Source organism: Haemorhous mexicanus, chromosome 19 (genome assembly GCF_027477595.1).
Source record: "Haemorhous mexicanus isolate bHaeMex1 chromosome 19, bHaeMex1.pri, whole genome shotgun sequence".
Taxonomy (NCBI): Eukaryota; Metazoa; Chordata; class Aves; order Passeriformes; family Fringillidae; genus Haemorhous; species Haemorhous mexicanus.
Window position 1 is genome coordinate 2,494,562 of NC_082359.1, and position 24,754 is coordinate 2,519,315.

The window sequence follows — 24,754 nt, forward strand, 5'->3', positions numbered from 1 at the left end:
TCAAAAGTTCACAGTTAACCACTGAAAAATGCAAAAGGCCGAGGACAGGTGGAAATATCTCTGCTGGTAGAAAATTCAGCCCTAATTACTTCTCTCTGAAATTAGGGTGGCTATGGCCTATAGAGGAACTCTGCAGAACAACTAGTGGAAGTTCTGTTCAGTGACACCTGCCTTCATGTGATCCCTGAGGCAGTGTTTATTAGGAATATAATGTTCTTTAACAGCTTTTCTCCTCCATCATCCCCCAGTGGCTGATACTGCTCCAGCAAGGAGATCCTGGTGGCTTTCAGAACAGCAGCAGCAGAACTGGAGACAGGTTTGGAATTAGATGGACTTGAAGCTGGCTCATCCTTCCTGGGTTCTGTATCTGAGTTTTGTCAGTATTCACTTTCTGCTTCTATTTATGGTAACACCATTGATTTATTGGTTAAATCATGAGTCAAAAGAACTCAGTTTTGCCTTAAAACTTTCCCACTGGCTGGTGAGATTTCAGTTTATCTTCCATTTTCTGTCTCCATCAAATACTTGTCCAAAACTGTCCCCCTCCCCTAAATGAATTCACATCTAGGTCATTTTTATATGTCATAAATTGTTTATAATTTTATCTTCTAGCCAATTTAGGGTAAAACTCTGGGGTTTTTAATCTTGAGTGATTGAATATGAGTATCCACTAGGAACCACTCCCATAATTAAGTTAAATGAGAGCAACACAAAGTTACTGAGTTTTTGTGATGGTGAATAACTCCAAATAACTCAGAGCTTCCCATGAGCAGAGTTCTGGAGAGGACTAAAAAGTGTCTGCTCATGTAAGAGTAGAACATGCTCAGTTTTTTGGAGAGTCCTTAGCTCTGAATGCTGAGAAATTGGCATAGTGCAGTGTAGCAAAACCAAGGCTCTGCTCTAATTAGGACTTACTTGGATTTTTCAGTTTTTCCCATTCCCTGGCTGAAATTTCCTGTGTCTTGTAACCATTTAACAATATGTTACTAACCATCCATTATGTCCTGCTTTATTCTCTTTTAGATGAAAGAGCCATGTAAAAAAAAGAATTCTCCAGCCCCTGTGACTGAATTTGAGCGATAATGTCAATGGAATTAACACATTGCCATTGTTGAATGGGCTCCTGTGGCTGTATAAACATCAAGGTAACACATTTCCAAAGCAGAAGACATTACTGCTGTGATACTGTTGTTTAGAGAATATTTCCTCACTGCCAAAACACTGATGTAGATTTAGCATTTTGCCTGCTATGATGAGAATGATGTTGGAGTGGGGAGCAGTGATTCTGCTGCTTTTATTTTTGCTGAATTCTGGTTTGTTTGCTGAAGAAAATATCTTACAGTGTTTGGCATAAGTACATTGAGGTTTATTTAAGATTAACTCTGATTGGTAAATTCATTTAAATTAAAAGAGCATTTTGGCTCTCTTAAGGGCCTAATTCCATTTCTGAAGGAAACCTTCTGGAAGAGCTGGGGCAGAATGCTGTCAGGAAACCCAGGATCCTTCAGCTTGGGCAGAGGTTGCTCAAGAATAACTGTCTCCCACACTATCTCCATCCATTGACATAATTTTTGTCTCTGCAAACAGGAGCAGACTGAGTCTTGAATGTCCTTGGTGTGTTGCTGAATAAGATGCATGCTTCAGTTTTAACTTTGGGGATGGCAAACAAGTTGTAAGGCCAGGCTTGTTAGAAAACCTTTTCATGGTGCTAATCCCACTGCAGATTTGTTGGCACTGTCTCACCTACTGCAAGACAGGGCTGACTAATGGGGGGATGTGGCACAGAAGCAGTTTGGGCCTCCCTGGGTCACAGAGTCAGTGAAGATGGCTTGAGAGTTTTACTTGGCAGAGTAAAGTAAAACTTTCTTTTAGTTGGCAGAGAGTTTTACTTCTCTGCAAGGTTAAAGCCATCTTTAAACAATGAGTTGGGTTTGCTGTATTTCTACTCATCAGACACCATAACCCAGGTATTGAAGGGTGGGGAGTCAGTCTCAAGGCTGACCTTACTGGACAAAGATGGGCATATTCCTCTCCAGAATCCATGAGAAATACCCACTGCCTCAACCAGAATTATTTCAATTCTGGTTAAAAGGACTTCAGTTTGCAGAGCTGCATCTGACACTCTGAGCATTAGGGCTGAGACAGAGGAGAGGGAGGCATTGTCCATCCCAGTCTGTTCCAAGAACAGCCCTAGGTTGGATTCCTCAAAGGAAAGGACTTCTCAGCACAGGGAATGTTCTGTTTATGGCCCGCTCTTGGTTATCAAGGGATGGAAAAGAAAGTTGTGATGGAAAAGGGGAGGAGCTGCCTGTGGCAGGAGTTTGTTAGCACACAAAAATGACCTGGTGAACCATGACTGCTGTGCAGGAGTTCAGTGCACAGAGTGGGCACGGTTGTGTAACCTGAAGTTCTTTTCTCTCCCCTGAGGGCCCTCTGAAAGCCCAGAGAACAGCTCATAAATGTTGTGCTTCAGAATTGCAGAGAAAATGCTTCTCTCATCAGTGGATCAATCTTTTGCCAGCTCTAACACAATGGCTGGTGGCTTTAGTGTATCTCCACTGTCACCCCAAGGCACTTTGTGGGAGATGTAACCAGTGGCTCAATAAGCTGTCACCTGTCCCCTCACTCTGCCCTAAGCCCTGGAGTGCAAAGAGGAGTGCCCTCCCAGGGCAGTGGTGTTTGTTGCAGTCTCACCTCCTTTGGGAGTCCATGGCTGGCCTGTTGTGAATTATGGTGTGCAGAACCACAGGACATGTGCAGTGCTGTGACCACAGTGTGGCAGTGAGCCAGGTCCCATCCCACTGGGAAGCAGCCTGGTCATGTGCCAGCAGAACATCCACTCTTCCATGTGGCCCCTGGATTCATTTGAGGAATGACAGGAATAAGAGAGGAGCAGATTCATCAGAGCCTCCTTTGCTGCTCACATGAAGGCAGGACTGCTCTCTGCAATGCCACTGGTGTGTGCAAAAAGCCTTTAAAAGCCTGACACAGGAAGGACTTTGTCTGTTCCTCTGCAAACAGGCTGCCCTTGCACAGCCACAGTGCTTTTCCCTGGATAGTCAAATTGCTTCTCTCTCATTTTCATCCCAACTAATGAAGATAATTATATCCCTTTGTAGAATATTAATTCCTCTGTCATCTGTATGTTTACACCCTGCAGACATGTTCATTTCTTCCTTGTGAACAGGGCCATCAATCATGGAAGCTTTCCTTCAACTCTTCTAATCTTTTCTGGTGTTCACCTCATCCAGTCTCCCTCCAGTTCCCAGTAGCTTTGATAATGAGGTGATAAGAGTTACATGTGGTTTTGCCAGTTTGTTTGACAGCAGGCTCACAGAAAGAGGCCTTGCCACTTTTCCTGCTCAGCTATATGCTATTTTCACATTTGTATCCTCTGGTTATATTTGTGGTTTCATTTTCAGCAAGGAAATGAAATCACACCTAGTGCAGAAAACCCCAGAAATTACCTCTGTAATGGAACCTCCTTAGTATTACCATGTCTTTATTGGTGGGTATGGCTGAACATGGCTGTTCAAACAGGAGGTTAAGTGATCTTCTCTTGAGGGAAAATCTGGGACTCGGGTGAGGAATTCCAGAACAGCAATTCCTCCTTTGGACAGCTTCTTCAGAGTAGGGTGCAAAGGGAAGAGAAGGAGTAGCCCCATCTTGGAGAGGAAATACAAGGCAAAAAAGTCAGAAAGACATTCTGGGGGACCATGTATGGACTTGGATTTCAAATATTTGCTTCAGGTTTCTGATAATCTAAGCCAGGCCTCCCTGACTGCTGCTGTGACTTGTAACTCCTGTCCTGCAGAGCACAAACCCTCCAAGTCTGGTAAGTTCTCTCTACACTGTCAGCAGTTATTTGGAATTGAAGGCCCTTGGTGGTGAATCCAAATCTCCATCTCAGGCAGGCTCAGCTCACCAAGCCTGAGCCCAGCAGTAGCTTAAAACTTAAAGCAGTAACTCCAGTATTGGAGGGTGGCAGAAGCAGTGACCTCAGTATTGATAACCATCTGATCTGTGCTCACAGGAATGCTTGCTCCCAAACCTGACTTTGATTTCCTCCTGCACGCTCCCCAGCACTTTTCTGAGCAGAATTTATAAATATTTCTGTTGAATTTACATTGCATTGTTTGTATCTGTTTGGTTGGCAGGCACAGGCCAGGCTGTGAAGTGGCAGCCATTTAAAAACAGTTTTGCCTCCCAAATGCAAAGTTTGTGTTTTTAAGAGTGGCACCTATTAAATGTATTGATGTTTGCAGGGTTAGAGAGGAGAAGAAATCTAAGTCATTTATGCCTAAGTAGATAAAATCCAGTATTTTCAGCCTAATGCACTCATTGCACACCTCACTCACACTCATTGCTCACCTCTGTTATCCTGCTTCCAAGGAAAGCTTCTCTGTGTAACTGTTCTGACAGGACAAAGCCATGTGTCATCCCTTGGATTCTCAAGGAATTGCATCCCATATATTTAAACCATTCAGGTGTCTGATGTTCTTAACCACTTAGAAGCATTTGTTCCATATAGTAGGGCTAATTTTTAATTTATTTTTCTAAGCACATCTATCTGAAATGATGCTAGGCTTTTATATTCACAGCAGGGAACATTGTGAGGTTTAAATATCCCTTTAATCACTAAGGATGTAATAAAAACAAGAGGAGTTCTTTGAGCTGCAGAGTGTTACCCAGGGAAAAATCTACTCTGGAGCTTACAAATGTGAGCTGAAGAGACAAACTGGGCAATAAAATCCACAACTACGGACCAAACCCGCTAAAAGTTGGTCTGTAGCTGCCCATCAGGAGCTGAGACTCGAGGGGGGAAAAGGCCATTCAGCACCTCTAGAGCCATAAGAGCCAGGCCATAAACACTTCACAATCTGCTGGGGAGGGGGAGGGAGCTGGGCTGTGATCTGCCCGCAGTCTGTACCCAGCCCCTGCCTGCCACAAAGAGTGAGCATGAGGAATTTCACCATGGGAAGAATGAAGGAAAAAAATCTGGAGAGATGAGGGAGTGCAAGGAGAGGTGGCAGCTGTGTTTGATTGTGTCAGTTCATGTCCACCTATGGCAGCCACATCCCAGTGCTGACTTGAGGAATCCATGAAATCTGACAGGTGCTTTTTTCTATATCAGTGGTGTTGAAGGGGTCTTACCTGAGTATTGTTATTATGGACCCAAATATCATTTTTCTGTGAGGTGAAGAACAAGTTGGGTGAGAAAAAGTACAGCTCAGAGTTTATCCAAGGGCTTTCTGCTTAAAATCCATGTGTATTTTCAGCTCTTTGTTACTGACTTCAGACCTGGCTGCAGATGATGTATGTCCCACCATAATGCCCTATATCAGTTTTCAGAAGCATCTTGCAGCATGTGCTGCATGAGTCTGTCTGTTCATTTTATTTTTGGGAGGTCCTGTAAAGCTCAGCTCAGACTCTACAGGTCAGTTAGACATCCTGTGTCTTAGTTCCCTTGCTGCTGGATGTGCAGTTGTATGTATCCTATGGCTGTATAAGTGTTTATAGTTCTTTTTTGAAGAAATTATAACTAATACTACAAAAGGAAAATAAATACGCAGTAATAAAATCTGAGTAAAATGAAATGTGATTTATTGTAATTGCTCTGAATCAAAATCTGCTGTGTATGGTTTAATTGTTCTCTTGTCATGATTTCTGGTAATGATAATTAACTTCCCCAGAAAGTTCTTTAGAGTCAGTAGTGATGTTGGAGGAACTGAGCTCTACACAGCTCTGTAGAGCTCACTGCAGTTTTTCTTTTTAAATTCCAAACACTTTCAATCTTAACAATATTAATTTGCTCTTAAGGTAGATCCTCTGATGAGGAATTATACATGTTTGTTGATTCCTGGTTTGATTAGAACCTGACTGTGACGAACAGTTTGTGGAAACTTCCACATGACAGAAGAGACCTGTCTTTGCCCAACAAAGTAACGTGCATGACTGAAGTCTGGTTTTTTTACCTGTTGGTTTCATGGCTTTACCAATGCCTGATCACAACAAAAATAATCTTTTGTGGAAACCAAGGTAGTCTTGAAAATCCATGAAGTTTAGATAAAATCTTCTGGGTTTGAGCTGCTGCTTTTTTTTCTGGAAACATCAGCTTTTTAACAGATTGCTGCAGAGCTGCCTGCTGGGCTTCTGCTCAGCAGAGTCCATTCTGCTCAGGGCTTTTGTCTGGTCTCAATTCAACTGCCAGCAGTTTTTAAGGTCTGCATGATGCTTCTCTTTGCATATGAGTGTGTGCACATGTGTGCAAACATAGAAGTGTTCATAGATGGCTGTTAAGCTGGAGTTACTTGCTGCCTGTTTAGTCAGGCTGCTCCTTGTGGCTGAGAGCAGGGCTGGGAGGGCAGGTGTGGGGAGAAGGATGCAGGGCTGGGAGGGCAGTAATCTTCCCTTAATTAGTTCATTCTAATAATGCATGCAGTGCATTATTAAAATAAACTAATTAAGGGAAAATGCTCAAGCCCTTCGATTTCTGCTCAGCCTTCCCTGGGTAAGAGCAATGCCTGATCCTCCTGGAAAGGAAGTGCAGCTGAAGGCTGGGAATGCAGAAACTGGGCAGATGAGTGAGGTTATACCATCGAATGTGTTCATTGCTGTTCACATTCACGTTGTTGGAGAAGGGATCAGTGGCTGAAGGGATGTGTTGCTGCAGCATTCCAGTGGGGAGAGCAAACTTTACACAGACTGGTAATCACCCCCTTGGGAAGGAAGGAGCTGGATGCCACCCTGATTCTGATACCAGAAATCAGGAGTAGAATGATTCTGTGTGCTGAAGATGAGAATCATCACAAGCCCATGGAATAGCCAAAGAGAAATTATCCCTGCTTGCTGTTTAAGGGATTTGTTTTTATATTTTGTAGCCAAGTCCTGAACTGATGTTTTCAGTCTTGTCTCTATTTGTTTAAAAGGATGCAGGGATGGGGGGGGGGCAGTGCTGGGAGTGCAGGTGTAGGAGGAAGGATGCAGGGCTGTGAGGGCAGTGCTTGCCCGTGTGCAGGCAGGGCTGGGAGTGTGGAGGGAAGGATGCAGGGCTGTGAGGGCAGATGTGGGGAGAAGGATGGAGGCAGCAGTGAGGGCAGGTGTGGGGTGAAGGGTGCAGGGCTGGCTGTGAGGGCAGGTGTGGGCTGAAGGGTGCAGGGCTGGCTGTGAGGGCAGGTGGGGTGTGAAGGGTGCAGGGCTGGCTGTCAGGGCAGTGCTTGCCCGTGTGCTCGCTCCCTTTGCCGAGCTGCCCGCAGAGCTCTCCTGCGCCTGCGGCTCCTTTCTGCGGGTTCTTTTTGTGGATTTGAGCGGGACAGAGCGCTGAGCTCTGTCTGGGACACACAATGGGCTGACAGGAAAACAGTGCACCCGACATCAGGGCTCTGTGAGAACTTGAAAGGGCTCTAGACAGACATATTTTGCATTTGACTCTGGAGTGCGGCCTTTGAGGCCAGCCCCGGGCCGCAGTGTTAAGTGGCCGCTAAGCGTTTCCCTTCTGGTGCCGCGCTGAGGGGGCGCTGGGAGCGGGCCCGGCGTGTGAGGGAGGGAGCCGCTTCAGCTCTGCGGCCCGAGAACCTCAATCCACAAACCGCAAAAGGAAAAGTCTTCTTTCAAGCTTGTAATGTACGACTTTTTGTCTACCTGAGCTGCTTTCCCAGGTTCCCCTCCAGAGAAGATCGTGTCACAGCTGCCCTGTGGCCTGTGACCCGTCCCCACAGCTCTCCGAGCCTCTGTCCTGGGAGCCTGTGGTGAATTAGCGTGGAGATGTTACCAACAGGCCCTCTCCAAACCCATCTGCTTTGCTTTGCCAAATGTCATTTTTGCACTCTTGAGAGCACGGGGAGAATCTGGGGGTGGTGCAGTTTGGGGCTCAGTATGGGGTTTGCAGCCCCACAGAGATCTGCCTTCTGTGGGGTGCCCTGCATTGTCCCTGGGTAGGAAGGTCTGCATGACACCTGTAATGTACCTGAGGACACCAGATAGCTTTTGTCAGGGAAAAAATAATCAAAACCATAAAAAGAAGGGGAAAAGGTGCCATTTCCCTGCATCAGAAGAAAATGCTGTGCTATGTCAGCTGCTGTAAGGAGCTGGGTAGGAACTGTTTCTTGTGCTGCAGCATGATAGGAGATATGTACCACTTCTTCAGAGGCTCTCAAAACACTCTGCAGGCTTTTACCATTCCTGTAGCCGCCCACAGAGACTTGCTCAGAGAGCTGCCCAAGTTCAGGCTGTGCTTGTGCTGCCAGAGCTCAGCAGCTCTGTCCTGGCCAGCTCTGCATTTGTATTTCCTATTTTCTGGGTGAGGTGTCAGGCACTAACAAGGACAAGGAGTCACATGCTGGCACAGCTGTAGGAGCAAGAGTTTCATCAGGCTTTTTCTCTGGAAAAACTCAGCTTTTCCCCATGGCTCCGTGTACATAAATCAGGCTGCATTTGCTTCATAGTGAGCTGAGCCTGGATTTAAGGAGGGAGTTTGTGGATTCTGGAGAATCAGAGACCACTTCATGTTTTTAATGAAGCATGAAAGTAAGTAGGTATCAGTGTAGAGCTATCTGTTTTATTTTGAGCCCTGTTGATGACATGCTGTCTTTTCACTTTCCAGTACTCATTCCATGCAGATGGCACAGGATCCTTCACAAAGAGTTGCCAAGATGCTCTGGGGCTGTAGCCTCTGAGTGCCAGGTGGGAATGGGCTGAGTGAGTCCCATTTAAATGGCAGGAAGGCTTTCCTCACCCTTCAGAGGGAAGGATCTCTTAGATGCAGCTTGTACTGCTGCATGTTGTCCTTCCCTGCTTGTGCAGGTCCAGGCAGACAAGGCAGCCTTGCTCTAGCCCAGTTTGTTCAAGCTGACATGGCAGCACTTCCTCACAGAGGGATAGCTGGGGGCTGGCTACTGCCTACTGCAGCCACGAGCAATAATCCAAGGCAGGTTCTTTTGGAAGATGGCTTTTACATTTCAGCTGGCTCCCAGGCAGTAACTTGGAGCTTGCTCTCAGGGCAGAATACTCCCTTGGGAACTCTGCCTGGGCAGAAGTGGCAGTGCCACTCCAGCCCCCTTAGCCAAAGCCTCACCCCTTCTCTGTTCTCCAGCAGCCTGGGAGCCCCAGGCTGCAGTGGCAGGATATCACTGTGCTGGAGAGCTTGTGTACAAAGCAGCTCCCTGCAGGGTCCTGCTGAGCACGAAGGGTTAAACCTTCACCGAAGGTGGGAGAAATGCCAGAAAACATTTGCCTTACTACAAAAGCCAGAGGGGAATGTTTCTTTCTAATCAGCTTCTCAAAGAGATGCAAAGCAAAACTCCTGGCCTGTGCTTTTGTCATCACACATGCCCTCCCTCTGCCCTAGCTCATCCCTTCAGCACTGGGCAGAGCCTGCTGTTAGAGCTGGGCTCAGCTGCTGAAATGGGCTCAGAGCAGAGCCCTGTATGTCACTGACACGTGTCACATCCACTCTCTCCCATCCCTTTCCATACCCTCAGCCTTCAATTTGCCGGTGAATTGTTAGGCACCAGCACAGTCACCTCCGACTTCCCATCAAACTGCCTGAGGGCTCTCCATGGATGGACAGATGAGGGTAATGTGCTAAATTCCCCCTTTGCTACGGATGAATTTCCTGGGGATTGCTCCTATTAGCCATGCTTTCCAGCAATAGTAACAAACTCACTTTTTTTTTTTCACTTTTAAAACATTTCCAGTGCAACCAGAATGGCTGGGAGAAAGCTGATTGTTAACTAGTCATGGGTAATTAATGGCTCCACCTTCCCCATCAATCAGCTGGGAGAAGCCAAAAGGATTTGAGTGCTTGCAGCAAATGTGCCGTTCCCCAGACATGCTGATACACAGTGTGCAAATGAAGTGGCAGCAGGAGACCAGCTCCTAGCCTTTGTGGAAGCAGCAGTAAGTCATGATACACATCCCACGCTCCTGTCAGGTGAAGTCTGAAATTCCCAGAGCTGCTGCTGCTGTTGTGCAGTTTCTGACTGTGTGGGATGTTGATTCATCTCGCTGCTAGCTTGAATCTGACCCAATTTTTGTTCTATTTTTCCTTTTCAGATTCTGATTATGGTTGTCTTTTTCCGCTTTCTACAATTAAAATACTAGCATTAGGAAAGCAGGACATGGAGGGGGGAGCAGATGCAATGCTGGCTTTCCTTCTGTAGCAGAACAAAAAAGCATTTCTGCATCCTATTTTGTTTGTGTCTGGTAGTGGCTGTGCAAGCCCAAGCAGAGATCTGACCTTCATACCATTTCAGCTGACCTTTTCCCTTCTGATTTATTCCTCCCCATATTTAATAAATAATTTCCATTTGAGCCACAAGTTGACATTTCTCTACCACATGGTATTCCTCTCCTCAGTATGCTGAGACTCCACAGCTCTGGATGTCTCCAGGTCCCCTGAGGGAGAAAGGCCTGTAGTCTTCTGTGTTAGCCAGTGGTTTAAAAGGGATGCCAGCAAGGCTGGATGTGGTTCTGCAGAGGTGCCAGGAGCCACCATCTCCTGCTATAAAATCCTCCTGAGGACTTCCCAAATTCTCCAACCATTTTCTTTAAAACATTCTTCCTTGCCACACTAAGCAATGGCTTTTTTTTTCCCTGGCTAGCACTGGGATGCCTAAAATTCAGTATACCCCTGGAAGAGAGTCAGTCCCTGCTCTGATTAAGCTCTTTTGTCCTCTCGGCATGGCCTTGCATTGCCTGCTCCAAAAGGCAGTAAAAACAGAACTGAAGGCTTGTTGTTTGGGTGTCGAAACTCACTAGATAAATTCAAAATTTGTTTTTTGTATGTCAGATCAAATGTCCCAGTAACATCACTGACAAAATACAAAAAAAACATTTGTTTTATTTGGAATAAGTCTAGGCAGTGAAAGAGATGCAGCCTTATAGCAAGTTCTTTGTAATGAACAGAGCTCTTAAATTTGCTGTGCAGGACCCAGCCCTGGCCTGTTCAGAGTGATATCCTGCTTTTGACCTCCACTTTTTGACCGTGTTAGTCCTGTAAATGTTAGTACAGCCATTTGTGTGTGTGAGTGCACAGAACCCCCTTCCTCAGGAGGTGCAGTGCCTGTCTTGGGCCCTGGAGCTTGAGCCTTGATTGCTGTCTCTTAGCACTTGTAAGCACTTATAAGCACAAAAGCTAATGGTCACACTTGCAGAATAAACTAATTAAGGGAAAATGCTCAAGCCCTTCGATTTCTGCTCAGCCTTCCCTGGGTAAGAGCAGTGCCTTGAGCAAGGCATAACCTCAGTGCCTGATCCTCCTGGAAAGGAAGTGCAGCTGAAGGCTGGGAATGCAGAAACTGGGCAGATGAGTGAGGTTATACCATCGAATGTGTTCATTGCTGTTCACATTCACGTTGTTGGAGAAGGGATCAGTGGCTGAAGGGATGTGTTGCTGCAGCATTCCAGTGGGGAGAGCAAACTTTACACAGACTGGTAATCACCCCCTTGGGAAGGAAGGAGCTGGATGCCACCCTGATTCTGATACCAGAAATCAGGAGTAGAATGATTCTGTGTGCTGAAGATGAGAATCATCACAAGCCCATGGAATAGCCAAAGAGAAATTATCCCTGCTTGCTGTTTAAGGGATTTGTTTTTATATTTTGTAGCCAAGTCCTGAACTGATGTTTTCAGTCTTGTCTCTATTTGTTTAAAAGTGCGTTAGCAGTAAATCAAGGTGCATTTCCCCTGTAGGGTTTCCTGTATGTCAAAGCCATGTTAATTCTCTTTGATTTTCTTCCCCTAGCCCCAGCCATTGCTGCAGATCCTTCCTCTCTTTGTCCCTTTGGACATCAAAGGCTCGCAAGGGGACAACCCTGGCGGGAAGCTCCTCCCTGCTCATTAGCCTCCATAAAACAGGAACTCACCTTGGCTAGCTGTGTTTGGAGTCCCATCCTCACCCCGCTCACTCTTGACACTGGATCTCGGAAGGAAGGGCTTGTGCTTGCTTCAGGAAATCAGACCTGCTTTGGAACTGGACTATTTTGGCTCCCCTTGTAAGAACTCTGGTGGCTCTCTTGGCCCTGCAAGCTCCTCGACATCACAGTACATGGAAAAATGCAAGCTTTACCAGGTAAGTGCAGGACTCCTTCCCTTTCTACTGCATGGAAAGATCCTAGACTCAGGCCAGAAAGGGAGCAAGTGCTCCTGAAGGCCTTACCAGCGTCTTAGAAGAGTGCACAGGGCTGGAGAGGATTTAAAAACTGGGTTTTTTTCATGGGAGTAGATGGAAAATTGTGCATTTGAGTGTTTTTTTGAGAGCCTTAGAAGATCTTTTTAAAGGGTTTGCTCACAATTGTCCCCAAAATTCCTTTACCCACATCACCCTGTGCAGTGTGACCCTTCAGCTGAAGGCTGGAGGTGTTTGTGTATTGTCTGCAAAGCACTGGGTTCTTCAGTTTGAAGGCCTCAGAAAGTTTGGAAATACTTGTAATATTTTTAATAACAATTCTGATACAAACTCTCTGGTTTTGGGTTTTTTTTTCCAATTTCCTGTGTCCTTTGAAAGCATGAACCCCAAGCAGGCATAGCTGACTCATTCCAGGTTCACGCCCAGCACAGGATTTTTGTGATTTCCTTGGGGTTTCATTATGTTTTCCTTCAGTCCATCTCTTAGCATGCTGTTAATCTCTCCTCAGTGGAGCACGATTGGATTGCGCACAAGGACAGAGACGCCTTGGGACACTAAGGGCCAGCCAAGAGGTGCTGTATTTATCAGTGCAGCTGAACCCTACATTTACTCTGGGGTTTTACTCTACATCAGAAAGAAAACCTGGCCCAGTTTATCAGAGGCACATCAGAAGTGACTGTGCAATCTCAGCTTCCTTGTTCTTCCCCTGCAAGATGTTGTCTCATTCATGAGCAAAATACATGTGCAGTGATTTAGATGATTTCCACCTTTGCTGCTGTTTGGGGTTTTTTCAGTCCCTGCTGTGTTGATCTGATTCATCATGATTTCTGCCACTTGAATTTTAAGCTGAAAAACAAAAGAACAGCAATGAAAAGATAAGCAGACTGAATTATGGATTTTTCATGTCAAAGATCCCAAATATTGCAGTATTCAGCTCATTTTCTTACTGGGTTGCTTCTGTGTATGACCCCCTACCGCAGAAATGTTCCAGGTGAGGACTGGATGCATCTGGGAGATGAAGCTGTTGCATTTGTAAAACATCATACTTTTGTTATTGCTAAAAAACTCTCGGGGTCTGAGAAATGAGGCTCCCTCCAGAGGGTTGGGGTGTTTCTGCTGACATTGAGAAGATCAGAGAACATGGGAGGGTTTTTTTGCTTGTTTGCAAGATGAATTTATTAGAAAGCTTTGTATATTGATGTGTGTCCCTCCCTGGTGGAGGCTGGATAGCTGAGAGTGTTGGGCTTCACTTGGAAGGTAACAGCAACAAATGTAATAACTGATTTTAGTGTAGCTTTTTCCCTTATTGGAGTTTTCCCAGTATTGCAAACCCTATCCTATACATTTTTGGGAAGGCTGCAACAAATTTTCTGACATTTTAACATTGTCTCAGAAAGGGAAAGTTAACTGAGGAACTGCTTTAGGTGAAGCAATTGCACTCCAGCATCTTCTATCCAGAGATCTTCCTCCTAAAACTACTAAATTGTCTCACATTTCTCCTTCTTTCCTTTCTGTCCCCAAGATGACAAAAAGATACGTACTGCTCATTCTAGATACAGAAACTGTAGCACAAGCTACTCCTATTGGTATAAGGACCTTGAAATCAAGCACAGAATAGATTAGAGATCTCTTTATTTTCAGTTCCTTCACCATAGCAGCTTCCTCCCTTTCAACCTCATCTGGACATAAAGAACATGTTTTTGAACAGGCAACATATGCTGTTAGCAACACAAAGATAGTAGGAATATTTTTTAAAAAGTAAAACTAGAACTGCTGGAAAAGGTTTAAATCTCTTTCAGATAATAATGGTTTGAAAACCAAGTTGCACAGAAGAGGAAACCATAGAAGTCCAGCTCTCACAAGTTCCACTCAGTGCTTGGACACTCTGCCCCAACCTCTCTGTGCCATAGTTCCAACACTCAGGCATTTTTGTGGGAGGGTGAGTGCATGAGCCCTGCCATCAGTTACACAGGCACAAACTAGGAGGGGAACAAAAATCCAAGCAGAATCCTACAAACAGACCCATCACTGCAGGGTCCTGCCCAAGCTGACAGCAGCTGAGTGGATCCATTCCCCAGCTCACACCATTGCTGGGCTCCAGTCCTCATGCAGACTGATCCTGTCCTGCTTTTCAGCCTCAGCCTGTGCACACAAACCTGCACGGTGAAAGGCATTAACTGCATTTTCAAACCTCAGCTGCAGCATTTATTGTCCCTGTCTCCTGCAGCATTGTGCTCCTACAGGTGCATTGTGGACTCATGGTAAAAACCAGATTAGAACATCCGCCTTTGATTTTTAATTCAGTGTTGAACTCCTTTCACTTCAGTTCCTCTCGACTTCATTGGAAATCTCCCCTCACTAAAGACTCCTGAGATCTGCTTTCTTGTAGTCTCTTTTAATGGCACTGGAATTTGCTTAAAGAAATGTTAATTTGAAAATTCATTTGGGGAAGGAGTGAGCATCTGTCTAGCTAATCAAAACCTGTTTGCATTTATTTGTGACTGGATGGCTCCTGTGGGAAATCAGCCCAATTTTATTGTAACTCCTTTTGATACATGTGCTGCACTGAGCTACCAAATGCATCGTCTCATGGCAGCTTTCATGTCTTTGCAAGAGGATATGGGGGAAGCTTTCGTAAGAAGATGTTAACAGGCTAATCTTGGTGAGCAAACTAGGTGTCACTTCTTGGCCAGTTCATTAATGTTGGATCAAAGCAGAAAAAAGAGTAGAGGATTTTTTTTTTAAATGCCTAAAGACCTCTACAAACAGACAAAATTACATTTTAATGTTTTCTACTTCTTAATCCTGAGGGAAGAACTACTTAGAGTAGTATTGGGTTGTTTTGGTGGAAAGATGTCCCTTTGTGAAAAAAGCTAATTTCTCTGAAAATAGTTGTCTACTTTTTGTGAATACTCTTTTGAATGCATTACTCAGGAAAGCTGTAACAAGGTAAAAATTCCTTTTTTTCTGCTATGCTCTAAATAAGATCTGATCAGGCTGAGAGGCAGAAAAATCTGCTCTTTAAACAAATAGCTGTGCCTGGCTGCTAATGCACCACTCAGAGGGGACAGCCCAGCTCCTGTGCTGCCCTGCTGAGCAGGCTCCTCACCCCTCCTCAGGGCAGTGTCCTTAAACCCTGCTGGGTCTGAGCTCAGCCCACCAGAGCTGTACTGGGTCGCATTCTGACCTAAAATGGAACCGGGCTTTTCAGCAGGGCAGCAGCAATCTTGCCTGCCTTACAATATTGCTGAGAGCTCCTGCTGGGGGTTTTAAGGAGGTTTTTAATCCAAATAGCTGTGCAGAGGTGATTGGTGCCATTGACACCAGAGGCAGTTCCTGCAGAATGGTTTCCCTTTCCTCTTCCCCAGGCCCACAGTTGGTCCAGTGCCTCCAAGAGGAAGAGCAGGCAGATTGCAGCACTGCCATGGTGTGTTACTGAAGAAAACCTTCCACCCCTCTCAGAGGCTCCTCAGTGGTGCCCAGCTCCACTTCCAGTTCAGAGCAGCCATTCTCCTCTCAGAATATAGTCTGTTCATGGTCTTTCTTTCCCTGTCACCTCCTTTTCTTGCCTTCACTTACATTTAGGGCTCCTGTCTGTCTCATCTTTGTCTTCTGGGGGCATTTTTCACCTCTGCTACCATCTCCTTGTCATTTTGCCCTATTAGCCACTGGTGCACTTAAAATCCTTCCAGTCCTTTCAGCTTTCACTGTATTCTCTTGATGAAGTGTTTTGTGTAACCCTGATCATACCAGCACAGGGGATTGTGGCTCCCTGCCAGCATGGGTTTTGTAACACTGGAATTTAGGCTGGTTTGGTACAACACATAGATCTTACAAAAGGACCTACCAGCTAAAACCAAACCTGTTGGGAAAGGCTCCCTACCTCTGAGCCTACTAAGTAACAGAAATCCTTTGAAGGAAAGGAACAGTTTTTAGGAGGTTTGTAGTGGCACAGACTGCCCAGAGCAGGGTCAGTTCCCCTCCTGTCTGTCTGCAATCACTGTCTCTTTTCTCCCTCCAGACGTGAAAGCGCCGTGTGAGGCCCTTCCTTCCCCCAGCCTGGAGCCCTTCCCGCAGAGCTCCATCGTGGTCACCCTCGAGGACATGGGGCTCTGGATGAAGTTTCACCAGATAGGAACTGAGATGATCATCACCAAATCTGGCAGGTAAGGGGCACAAGACAGCTGACCACACACACCACACCCCTCCAAGCTGTTGGCAAAGTCGCAGGGTGATCGTGATAGTTTTTTGAATGGTGGCCCTTAAACTGCTTTTGTAGCCAGTAATGCAGATGCTCCTGATCCTGGCAGAAGAATTGCACTTTCAGGATGTCATAGAAGTCCAAACTGTGAAGTGCAAAAGGTCACTTGTGGGGCTGATGTGCTGAGAAAACTCCTGTAGCCTTATCTCACCACTTAACACTGGTGTTCTTCCTGTCACTTTGAGGTTGCTCTGGAAGTGCCCTGGGCTCCCTTTGCCTGGGTCACAGGCAGCAGCAGTTGAGCAGTAAATGTTTGGGTTTGAGTCTGTGTTTGCAGACAAGAATATGGCCCAGACTCTTAAAGATCTGTGTGTGCAGACTCCACTGAAGTATAAATGAGTCATGTATTATGGAGCTTGCAGTGAAAGAAGATGGAATTGTGAAGCTGTAAAGTATTGTGTCAAAGCTGCTGTGAGCTAGAATAATCCCTTTGGGTAGGGAGGTAGCTGTCAAAGCCTTTTTGCAGAGTCAGAAGTTAAAAGTAGTGGCAGGGAGTATGGGAATAGAAAGCTGGGTGTGCTCTTAGATGAGAGCACGTCTTCTGCCCACGCTCAGGTTTAATCCATCCTCCGGGGCTGTGAGGGCTGCAGCAGGCCAGGAACTACGTACAGCCTCCAAATAGTTCCTTTCAAGTTTCCCACTGGTGTGTTAGAGGAATTGGAAGAACAAAAGCTGAAACAGTGTCAGGCCCTCAGTGACTGCTGCCCTTTTAGTGTCTATCCCATCTAAACCCAGAGGACTAAAGAGTCCATCAATGAGATGGACAAATGGTCAGTGGCTGGCTGGAGGAATACTCCTCACAGGGCTTTGCACAGTAGTGAGTAAATGTGATATGCTTCTTGATCATTAACAGCCACTATTCAGAGAAACCATTATACTCTATTTTTCATTTCTCTCTCAGACGAATGTTTCCTCAATGCAAAATCAAAGTCTCTGGCTTAATCCCGTATGCCAAGTACCTCATGCTGGTAGATTTTGTGCCAATGGATAACTTCAGGTACAAGGTAAGTACTTTAAATAACAGAATTTATTCTGTTCTTTCATCTTTGTTTGAAATAGATTAATCTTTATGCTTCACTTGTCACACTGATAAATAAATTCTCTTTGGACAAAGTTCAGAAGTAATTGATGGATTTTATGTCTCTCTGGAGTTATTTGTCAGTTTTGCTTGGGGAGCAGCTGGAAAGGTACCTAATTTTCATTGTAAGCAGTACAGTTTTAATCATGATTAATGTCAGACTTTTCTGGCAGCCATAGGGAGAAAGGAAGGAAAAATGAGGCCTAAACTTGGAGCTGATTTGGTAACATGATCATGGCTCATAAGAGAGAGTCTGCTACTTGTGCTTCGGAGGAGTGCACTGAATTGACAGTGAAGCAAACTTGCTGGGCCTTTTCTGTACTGAAACCATTTGTTTTGAGCTCCAGATTTCTGTCTTTCCCTTCACAGTGGAATAAAGATCAGTGGGAAGTTGCTGGAAAAGCAGAGCCCCAGCTCCCTTGTCGCACCTATGTCCACCCAGATTCCCCAGCTCCTGGCAGCCATTGGATGAAAGAACCTGTCTCCTTCCAAAAACTGAAGCTCACTAACAACACTCTGGATCAACATGGGCATGTATGTTGTGCTGTGCTCTCTTGGAATTCATTGTAGATGAACTTTGTGGGAAAAAGCAGGATTTTCGAGAAATTAGATGATGTAGAAGTTACAATGTATCCAAGTGCCCTCTCTTCCTCCCTCAGCTTAGCCCTTGTGCCCCCTTAGCTCCCTGCCAGGGAAGGCACAGGTCTGTGCTGCCACTGCAGGGGCTTGCTGGAGACACCAATCCCAGCAGGAGTCCCTGCTTGGAAATGGGTGTCCTGGGAGTCTGCACAGGGGATCTGCAGTGGTGGCACATGGAAACCTTGTCCCTTGTGTGTCCTAGATCATCCTGCACTCCATGCACCGTTACAAGCCACGCTTCCACATCGTGCAGGCCGACGACCTCTTCAGTGTCCGCTGGAGCATCTTCCAGGTGTTCAGCTTCCCTGAGACTGTCTTCACCTCTGTCACTGCCTACCAGAATGAGCAGGTATGGTGTGCAGGCTCTGCTTCTGAGCACGCTGTGAAATGCTGGCTGTAAAATTCCTGTAGAGGAAGGTGGCTCCTTCCTGTCTGCTCATCCTGGGCACCTGTGGTGAACAGTGGGAAGAAATAGGAACATTGTGGTTCCTGTGGAAAACATCTCCTCTGTGATGAGTCATGCACTTTGATGGTACTGACTGCACTGTCAGTGACACAGAACTCCAAATGCAGTAAAAAGTATGGCTGCAGGTCCAGATACAGATCCTTACCCTGTATATGTCTCTAGTCAGATGAATCCCACCCAAATCCCTGCTGACCCTGGCAGGGTCACTTCTCTCTGTGGGTCAGTTCCTGATCCATGATGGGAGTTGCTGGGAGAGCTGAGATACTGTGGCAAGGCTATGTCCAAAACCCTCACACAGTTTATCTCTTGTGATAAATATCTTGTGATAAAGGTGAAGGTCTTGGAACAGTCACTGTGATGTTGAGTCTTGTTCTTTTCATTTAAAGATTACAAAGCTCAAGATTGACAACAATCCATTTGCTAAAGGTTTCCGTGAACATGGGAAGAACACTCGAAGGTAAACTGTCTTTTCATTTCAGTTTGTTTCTAGCTGGAGTTCACTTGTGAATTTTACCCAAGGTCTTTGAACAAAACTCTACCAGCCGGCTCTGCTGAGCCTGCTGCATTGTGCACACTGCATTTCCCTGTATCTGGGAGTGATGTCCCTCTGTGCAGCCTCTTCTCAAGAGACTTGGGGAGTGGGAGGTGACGATTCCTACAGAAATGTGGGAGGTGTGACAAATTTGAGACCTGCACTCTCTTGCACATTGGAGCTAGACTGGAGTCTGACATGTGAATAGCAGTGATAACAGGAGTCCACAGCAGACCATTTGGTCTCTTGGAGATCAGCTTGATTGTGACATTTGGAGGCTCCCTTGACTCCTTTTCCTGTGGGTGGAAAAATGTCTCTTCCAGGGGGAGATTTTGTCTGCAGGAGGGAAGATGGATCCAATACCAGTGAGATCTTCTGCTTGGTCTGAGGGCAGCCAGTGGATGAGTTGAAAAAACCAGCTTAAATTGCAACCCCAGACTGGCAATAGAGAAGGAAAAAAATGGAGTTTTTTTTCAAGCAGAAAATGTTACAAAAATATCTGAGATTTTGTTTTGTGTTATTTTATGCCTGAAAAAAAATCTCCTCAAAAAAAAATTTCCTGATGAAAAAAGGCCAAAACTGACTCTTTTTTACTTAAATTCTAAAAATGCTATGGATTTTCTTTCTCCTCCTAATAGCATCCCTGCCTATATATCTAAGCAAAAAGCTTACATCCAAGCTACCCCCACATCTTGTTTCTTTCCAGGGAAGGACGAGCCAAATGCCAGAAGCCCAGTCCAGCCAAGAGCCAGAAGAGGAAGCTGCCTGAGGAAAAGGAGCCTGCTGCTGAGGAACGTGGTAATATTGATCACAGCAAACCCAGAGAATGATATTCAGGAAGTTATTCAAGCTAAATCATTCCTTGCTCCAGCTCATGCTGCTGCAGTAGCACAGCTAAGGAGAGAGGGCAGGCAGGACTGACCACCACAGTATCTGGGCAGAAAGGAGCTGGAAGGGGATATTCCCTTAAGGCAGAAGGACTGCAGCAGGTGGTTGTGTGTTTCCTTCCACCACCCTGTGATTACTGCAACTGCCAACAGACCATTGTGAGCTTTGCCTCCCTCTTCCCCTTTCTCATTCTTTCCCATTCTTTCTTTTCCCTGCTTTGAGTCAGATTTTGAGAAGGATGAGAATGTAGACGTGAAGGAAGAGAGTAACCCTGTGGTGGTGAGCAGTGGATATCCCTTCTGGGGCTCGGAGCAGAACAGCAGCCAGGCCTTCCCTGCAGCCTCGCCAGTGCCTGCTGACCAGAGGGAGGCTCTGGCCAGAGAGCAGCAGGTGCCAACACCATCCTACCACACATATCGGTGAGTGCTGCCTTCTGCTCCAAAGCCACACTTCAGCTGATGGGATTCCTCTTCTTCTGCTGGGCATTCCCTAAGAAAAACTGCCAGCTGGGAATAGGGGGAGGATCCCTTTCTGTTGGAGAGCACATGTGGTTGAGAGATGGGAGATTAGCATGGACATAGGTCCAAAGATAGCCTTTCTCTTCTAGTTCAAACCCAGTGGTTCTGGGCATGCTCATCTCTGTCCCAAAATGCTCTCCCAGCCAGCTCTGAGTACTACAGAGCTTGCCTGTCCTTTGGAGGAAGTGTTGGAGGACTCCAGTCATTTTTCCTTCCTCATTGCAAAATTGGTGTGAGTCCAGACTAGAACTTAGCCTGAACTAAGGTTGTCTGGACTCACCTTCTCTGGCATTTCATTTTTCTGTGTGACAGTGAGGCCTGGGCTAAAATCCACAGTAACAGTAAGATGAAGCAATAGGCAAGGGGAAGAGCTTGCCCTGCTTTTCCCCAGAGGATATTTGTGGGTTTTCCATGGTTTTCCACTCTGGTAGGTCTGACTTGCTCTTCTCTCTGCCCTTGGGCCCAGGTTCCACGAAGCTGGGGACAGCCAGCAGCTTCCCAGCCGTGACACCGCAACCTTGAACGATTTCCGGGCAAGGTGCCACGCCTTGGATCTCGCCATGGTGCCTGAGCACGACTCCAAACAGCTCCCAGAGGGCTTCACCAACCTGCCCCCACTGCCCCCACCTCTGCCTCCTCCCCAGGACTACACAGGAGTGGTGAACATGGCTCTGGACTCTGTGGGGAAAGCCGGGGCGCGGGCCCCCATGTACAGTCCCTATGGCACCGAGCAGGGCCTGGGGCAGTGGGTGGTGCCTTCCCACAGCCAGTACAGGGCAATGAGCTACTCGGCCTTCTCCACGGAGTACAACACACAAGGAACTCCAGGACATGCCCATGGCACCATGGCAGAGTGGAGCCAGTACCCTCTGTTCCCCTACGCTTGCTGGTGAATTGAGAGGACCCTTCCCAGTGAAAAAACTGAAAGAAAATTGTAAATGAGATTGAATTTACTGTTGGACTTGTGAAGCTTTGCCTACACTAGGCAGAGGTATTGCTGCAAGCAGTAGCATGGGACACCTTCACTTCCTTGTGTCCTTGCACAACAACCCTCACCATATTTCACAAGCAGTGGTTGAACTGGTGGCTGCCAGAGCCATGTCATTGTGGATCAGGCTCAATGTGTTGTGCAGTGGTTTTTTTCCCAGCAGGAGCAGGAAACCACAGGTCTGCAAGAACAGAATTTAAAGAGCTGCTGAACTTGCAGTCAGTGTTGGCACCTTGCATTTGGCGTTTTCCAACATCCCTTCCTCCTGGGACTTGGTACAAGGAGATAGGGGCTGAGGAATTCCAGTAAGCCATCCACGTGGCCAGAAAGCTGTAGAAAACATTGCAAAGGCAAGCAAAGCAAGCAATCCTGGTGAACTCTGAGCAGCTTCCTCAGTCAGTGTAGTCAAAGTAAAGCTAGAGTCTTGCCTTTCTTTCAGTAGCAGATGAGAGTAAAATGCACAACAAGGTGTATCTGGAGCACAGCAGGGGGAGAGTTTGTTCCATGCAGGAGAAGTAGCAGCGAGGCTGTGTGTGGTGTCTTCCTGTCCCCGTGTCCATCCCTCCTCTGCCAGCCCTAGATTCGAGGTCAGTGAAACACTCTTCATTCTGTGGAGGTGGAGGGACGTGGTTCACGGAATGTGGGGGGCTCCTCTGGGGCTTTCCAAGGTTGTCAGAAGCAGGGCCATGAACAGCAGTGCTCTGTGTCACTCCAGCCTCTTCCTTTAGAGGGAAAGGAAATTTTCCACTGTGAACTTACTCCTCCCGCTCCCTGCCACCCCTGGAGATTATCATTTATAGCTGTGGTTCCTGCACTGCTCTGTGAGTGTGAAGTTATCTCACCTGTTTGGGAGTCTGCAGGGATCTGTCCATATTGAGTTATCAGAGTGGTTCCACCTCCCTCCTCTGTGGTCCCATCCTGGGCAGGAGCAGTCTGTGCACTGCCATGCAATCAGGGATCCTTTTCATCTTCCTCTTAGAAGGGGGAGGCCCTCCCTGTTTGCCCAAGTGCAGATGGCCCTGGCACTGGGGACTTGGTGACACAGAATCATTGCTTCTCAGGGAGGATAGACATGCTCCTAGGTGTTATTTAGGGAATGTTTTCCTGTCACACTAATAGCTGCTGTGTGACCTGCAGCCGTCAGCAGGCACCGAGGTGTGTCACTTAGCCTGTGTGCCAGGTGGTTCTCTGTGTGCACACACGTGTGAGAGGGTGAGTGTGTGTGTGTAGCAAGATGTTATCTCGGAGCAGACCTGTGCAGGGACACTAGGAAAGGCTGTGCACCAGGTTTTTGGGGCACCAGCTCCTCACTGTGCATTTGCATAGCGTAGGGATGTTGAGCCATGTTGTTATTGTTAAAATTACTGTGAAAAGCAGCCCTGTAAATTCGTGGGCTCAGCTACAATGACTGTTTTCTTATTTAAATTGTATATTGCAAACTGCTTTTGTACCACAATTATGATATGTACAGAGCAGCTGATTACTTCTCCTGGGCTTCCCAGGATTTGAGGAGGTACAGCATTGAAATAAAGGTCAGACTTTGCCACAGTACATGTACATAATGCCCTGTGAGCCTCCTTTCTGATGGCACCCTGGCCAGTAGTGATTTGTACCTGCTGTGCGTGACACACGTGGATGTGAGCAACTCTCTTAAAAAGAAATCCGGCTGGGGAAACAAAATGTGGAGCAGGCCTTTGTTAATGCTAAAATATCATGATTTCCTGCTGTCCAAATGCCAGCTGTGTGAAGGCAGGTCAGCTGTAAAAGGCTGTCTCTGGCCATTAGTAGTTAATTTTGCTACTGTCCTTCCTATCTTGGAAATGAGAGGAACAGAATGGCCGGGGAGGTGAGTGAGTGCCTTGAGCACCATGTGCAGGGACACCGAGGGGGTACTTTGTGCATGGGATCGCTGCCAGCAGCATGCCCACTTGAGAGAGAGCGGGAGAGAGGGGGAGAGAGAGAGAGAGAGTGAGAAAGAATGAATCCCCCACAGGCTACCTGGTTGGATCTGTTTCTTTATCTTGGTAGCTGGGATGTGTTTCCCTGTCACAGAGCGCTAATGAGGATGAAAAGCTGCAGTTTGCATGAGTAACTGAGGACAGCTGGGCAGCACTGGGGAATTCCTGTGAAAATACGAGTGCAGTGCCGTTTCTTTCAAACCTCTGCAGTAGCAGTGCAGGTGCTGCTGCCCCCTGGGCCTGTCGGTAGAGCTGGTTTGGCAGACGGCTCTGCGCTGGGGTAAAAGACTCGGCTTTGTGCCTAGGACGAGCCATCAATTACTCATCAGCCTTCTGTTGCAACAGGACTGCTCGCCCTTCTCCAGTGAATCATCCGGCTTGCAGAAGTACCTATCCTTTCTCTCTGATTAGAGACTGCGCTCGGCTTGTTCGGGAAGCCTTGGGAGATTTTGCCTGTAGGTGTGCTCTGGACTCTGCTCCCGCCCCCTCCCTGTGCAGCTCCCACTGGCTTGTTTTCTTCAGCTGTGGCATTTCAAGCCTGTATGAGCTCGACTGAAATGCTGGTTTTGCACGCATGTGAGATAATGTAATGCCTCTGAAAAGGAAATAAGACATGTGGAAGTCAGGCCATTAAGACTAATAAAATAAACTCAAAAGTGTAGGTTTTGTGCATCTTTCTTAAGCACAACGTGCTGTGCTTTAGTCATGTTACCTGGGGCCAGTTTGTACTTGCATGACACGCTGTTGAATTCAGCATTCATTGTTCTCCACAGTGTGTTCAGCGAGCCTCAGGTTATCTGCTCACACTGCTAGATGTGAGTCAGGCTCTTGCACCAGTTCTTTGCAGCAAATTGTTTATTTTCTCTGTGTTTTCTGCTCCTCTCCTGCAGAGAAGTTACATAAGGAGGAGGGCAAATGGACTATAAATGGGATCTAGGTAAATTTCCTATGGGAAAATAAAGATCTTGATTTATTTTGGTTTCTCCTACTGGTTTTTGCAGCCTTAAGCCTTGTCGGACACTGTTTCAATGCAGATGGGAATGGCAGAAAAACGCTTTCTTGCCGATGCTGCGGTTCTTGACCAGGCAGCTGCAGGCTCGGCAGTTCCCTGGCACAGCGAGCTCCCAGCTCTGCCCACAGCCCTGTGGGGACACGGCGAGGCCGCCCGGCCCGCAGGCGGTGGCCTCTGCACTTGGACCTGCGCTGGCTCTTCAGAAACAACTTCCAGCTGGTTTCACTAAGAGCTTTTCTAATGTCCAGGTGCTGCAGGGAGAAGGACGTGCTTGGTGCGAGCCAAGC

The 24,754-nt window shown here is 46.7% G+C and overlaps 1 protein-coding gene across 1 annotated transcript; it reads left to right on the top strand.

The window, feature by feature from the left end:
- The first annotated feature begins 561 nt into the window (after window positions 1-561).
- On the top strand, window positions 562-24,428 carry LOC132336290 (T-box-containing protein TBX6L). The gene is made up of 10 exons (XM_059863624.1): window positions 562-1,145; window positions 11,744-12,070; window positions 16,149-16,293; window positions 17,290-17,392; window positions 17,836-18,000; window positions 18,308-18,454; window positions 18,958-19,028; window positions 19,810-19,901; window positions 20,218-20,410; window positions 20,976-24,428. Exons 2-10 carry the CDS (start codon window positions 12,055-12,057, stop codon window positions 21,400-21,402), a joined length of 1,359 nt encoding a protein of 452 aa, XP_059719607.1. The 5' UTR covers window positions 562-1,145; window positions 11,744-12,054; the 3' UTR covers window positions 21,403-24,428.
- Window positions 24,429-24,754: the final 326 nt, after the last annotated feature.

Bases quoted from the DNA above. Each gene is read 5' to 3' on its own strand.
- LOC132336290 (XM_059863624.1), top strand. The intron at 18,001-18,307 runs GTATGTTGTGCT...TGTGTGTCCTAG, and splicing joins CTCTGGATCAACATGGGCAT to ATCATCCTGCACTCCATGCA. The intron at 20,411-20,975 runs GTGAGTGCTGCC...CCTTGGGCCCAG, and splicing joins CCATCCTACCACACATATCG to GTTCCACGAAGCTGGGGACA.